The 4,201-nt window shown below is 35.9% G+C and overlaps 1 protein-coding gene across 4 annotated transcripts in view; it reads left to right on the top strand.

The window, feature by feature from the left end:
- The window catches only part of rilpl1 (Rab interacting lysosomal protein-like 1), a 20,625-nt gene that overhangs the window by 8,656 nt on the left and 7,768 nt on the right, over nucleotides 1-4,201 (top strand). For 3 of the 4 annotated variants that reach the window (XM_016510596.1, XM_016510599.1, XM_016510597.1), the window contains exons 5-6: nucleotides 2,443-2,583; nucleotides 3,233-3,387. In XM_016510596.1, coding sequence (XP_016366082.1) covers nucleotides 2,443-2,583; nucleotides 3,233-3,387 — 296 coding nt within the window. The remainder of the gene's footprint in view (nucleotides 1-2,442; nucleotides 2,584-3,232; nucleotides 3,388-4,201) is intronic. The other variant, XM_016510600.1, reaches the window with a different exon arrangement.

Here is a 4,201-nt window from a genome sequence, read left to right as displayed (position 1 = left end):
ATACAAAATTATGGCTTATCGGATCACTGGTTTTTAAAAAAAGAGCTTTTTGTGGGAATGCAGCAAGCATCTTTTGAGACCGTTCTTGTGTACACAGATAATGAATCTGAATTATAATACATAAAACTCAAAAGACATCTCATTTACTGCTTTCTCATTTACTTTCATTCATAAGACTGCGCTATATATCATGTAGGCTACAATAAGCACATAAAAGACGTTGCCTGTCGGTCTCATGAACTAGGCCTATGGAGCAGAATTAGACGCTTTACACAAAATTCAGCAAAAGAAGCTTATTATTAATAATGCAAACCTTACAACTGATCCAGTTTTCATCAACACATAATGCATGGTCTGATTTCATTCAGTTTAAGCAGAAATGTTAAGCTTGGTAAAAGGAATAATGGAAAGTGTGACTGGCTGAGGTACTTTACATGCTCTGATCGATCGCAGATTACGACATTAAAATGCTTTTTGAAATAGTGTACTGATGAAACCTCAGGCTAAACAGAAAACACAAATCACTTCCATACTTGCATTCATCCAGCACAAAGTTTCTCTATTGCACCTATTCAGTATCTAGAACCTGAAATACAGTTCCAGTTCTTTTCATACAGAACTCAATTTGTAGACCTAAAACAGATTTAAAGGAATAGTTCAGCCAAAAATGAAATATTGCTGAAAATTAACTCACACTCGGCCATCCAAGATGTATATGTGTTTGCTTCTTTCTTCATTGGAACAGATTTGGAGAAGTTTTGCATCACATGACTTGTTCACCAGTGGATCCTCTGCACTGAATGGGTGCCGTCAGAATGAGAGTTCAAACAGCTGATAAAAACATCATAATTCACACGATATTGTGAAGCAAAACGTTGATTGTTTGTAAGAAACAAATCCATTATTAAGGCATTTTAACTTTAAACCATTGCAATGACTCTCATTCTGACGGCACCCATTCACTACAGAGGATTCATTGGTGAGCGAGTGATGCAATGCTAAATTTCTCCAAATCTGTTCGGATGAAAAAACAAATTCATCTACATCTTGGACGGCTAGAGGGTGAGTTCGTTTTCAACAAATTTTCATTTTTGGCTTAACTATTCCCTTATCAGTACTTTTAATTATATTACGACCACACAAATCCATAAGGACTCATATGCAATCAAAAGCACTGCATTGGGACACATTACAAGATATTGATATTGAATTTTGACTCCATCTACTTTCATTTGTTTAATTACAAATGAAGTCACAGAAAGCAGCTTCATTAATCACGATTGTCAATTTGGAACTTAAAGTAATATGCTTTGAGATGAGCTGGCATTTATAAGAACTGTTTGGAAAAAAAAACATTTGAATTAAATGCTTAAACTCGTGAGCTGGCCTGCGTATATCCTTTGAATATTTCCAGGTAATAGAATTTATTCACAAAGTATACAGTATTATTTTAGAATATGCATTTCTGGGAAACTTAGAAAATATGTTATTCGTGAAATAAAGACTTGTTTTTCATTAAAAGGTTTACTGTTATGTTTTGTTTTTCAGCTATGTTGTTAATGGTCCATAATTAACACTGATGAATGAATAGAACTTGTTAATAATCAATGGCTGGTAAATTTATAAGTAACATGATTCTTGTTTGAGTTTAATTGTAATGATAATTCTGATGTGATGGGAGTGGCTCAAGTCAAAAATATATATACAACAACTGTTTGAAAGTTTGGGGTCAGTAAGATTTTTTTTTTTTTTTAAATAATACTTTTATTCAGTAAGGATGCGAATTAAGCAGCACAATGGTTTTCAACAATGATAATAATCAGAAATGTTTCTTGAGCAGCAAATCAGCATATTAGAATGATTTCTGAAGGACCATGTGACACTGAAGACTGGAGTAATGATGCTGAAAATTCAACTTTGCTTCACAAAAATAAATTACATTTTAAAATATATTCAAATAGAAAACAGTTATTTTAAATGTTAATAATATTTCACAATATCTTCCTGTACTTTTGATTAAATAAATGCAGCCTTGGTGAGACGTCTTTCAAAAACAAAACAAAATCTCACCGACCCCAAACTTTTGAACGGTAGTGTATAGATTCAGAGGATAATTTAATCAAATTCAAAATTTAAGATGAATCACATAACAGCAAAAAAATCATGAATAATGATAGTAGTTATATTTTTTGCCATAATTTTATGTAGCATGAAAAACATTGCATTGTTTTGTTTTGTTTAGTTTTTTATTTGAAAAGAAGAAACTCCTTGCCGAAAATTATACCGATTGTGTTTTTATAACTTTGATTTTGTGCCATTTTGTTCAGTTGTTTATTTTGAACGATTCACTCAAACAAACACTCCCGATAAAATGTTGGTTGCAATTTGCAATCCACATGTTTGTGACCACAGTCGTCTAAAACGGCTCCTTCCTGGGGTCAGGATTTAGCTTCTGAGCTCTTCGTTGGGGGCCTGGAGATAGAGGAAGGTCCCCTCCATTTCATTCCCCGCACCAGGGCCCCAGGAGCTCTGACAGATGATGGTGAGGAAGAGAAGGATGATGAAGAGGCTGCATTTTTATGGGTAACCCTGCAGCGGCTGCTTCTAAGGATAGCATGGAGTGAAAACTAATACCTGACCCGTATCTGCGTCTGTTTGCACGTGTCACGCTAGGGCGACAGCAACCCCACAGAGTGTGCCAATGTACAGCAGACCGTAAGAGTAGTGCACTAACAGCTTTAGTCCTTTACACTCATTGTGAAGAGTGTTGGCTGGTGAAAGTCTGATTGTTAATGCAGCCTGCATGTGTTTGTACTGAATGCAAACCACGCGACTGAATCAAATGTTAACTCAATGATGATCATATAATAGATCATAACAGAGAGCTGGCGCTCTACTGTAAATAAAAGCACCAATCATATACTGTTATTCATTTACATTGTAAATGTTGACATATTTCTCATTGAAACGGGAAGCAGCAGCTATTTTGTTCAAATGTTTTGAACAAAACAACTGTAAATTTATGGAAAAAAACGGAATTGTGTTTTGTGGTTTGATTTTTGTTCTACATTAACAGCAGTGAAATCAGGTGATATTTGTGTCGTTTTGAGGATGCTCTGATAATGAAGCTGTTTGTGTGTCTCTAGTTTAAACCTCCTCAGCAGCTAGGTGCTCTGTGTAAAAGCTAGTGTACTGTACTGTAAGTGACTGTAAGTGTTCTCTGATCCACCAGGAGGTGCTGTGTGATGATGACATGTCCTCTAATGATCCAAAAGACCCGAACCGCCCACGATTTACCCTGCAAGAGCTGCGTGACGTCCTGCATGAGCGCAATGAGCTGAAAGCTAAGGTCTTCATGCTACAAGAAGAAATTGCTTATTACAAAAGGTCAGCTGTCTTGATGTTTAACTTTAAGCCATGGAATAAAAAAAAAATTATTTCACAGTTCTGACTTTTTTTCTTGGAATTCTGAAGGGAAAAAATAAGAAATGTGATGTTTTAAACACAAAATTCTTAGGAGAAAAGTCAGAATTGTGAGATATAAACTCTGAATTCTAAGGAAAAGTCCAAACTGACGGATGTAATTTTAGAATTTTGAGAAAAAAGTCGCCTTTCCACACTGAGCGCGATGTGAAAAAGCGAGGCGAATCGCCGACGAACGTTGCTTTCACACTGAACGTGAAACGATTGTTTGCCTTCTGCTAATTCACGCCTGCACGCTAGGTGGCGCCGACCAACAATGCATTTTTCCTCAGATATGTATCTAGTAAATGGATTTAACATCATCCGCTGCTCAATATACAGCATTAAATTAAGATAAACAAAGTTTGGTTCTACACCAGAAACACAAATTATCTATAATGCTTACAAGAATAGGCTACATCCTAAAATATAATTAGAAGTACAATTAGCATCAAGCTACACTTGAAAATGTTTGTAATTATTAATGTATTTGCTTACCCACTTTAAACCATCACTTTGATGTTTGTTTACACTGGTTTTCGAAACAGCGCCACCACTCTCACCCTTTTGTGCAACAGCAGCTGCTCTGGTCACGTGATCCTAGCTAAAATCTTATTGGACGGCCCGTGATTTCGCTTTGCGTAACTGAAAAGATTTGTCGGACTGGTTCGAAAAAAAAAACATTTGCATTTTCGGTGCGCGAATGTTCGCGGTCTATGTGGAAGCATCCATAGAAATC

This window comes from Sinocyclocheilus rhinocerous, unplaced genomic scaffold, assembly GCF_001515625.1.
Source record: "Sinocyclocheilus rhinocerous isolate Xijiao unplaced genomic scaffold, SAMN03320098_v1.1 scaffold864, whole genome shotgun sequence".
In the NCBI taxonomy this organism is placed as follows: domain Eukaryota; kingdom Metazoa; phylum Chordata; class Actinopteri; order Cypriniformes; family Cyprinidae; genus Sinocyclocheilus; species Sinocyclocheilus rhinocerous.
Note: the sequence above shows the minus strand (reverse complement) of the source record. Positions and strands in the feature narration are given on the sequence as shown.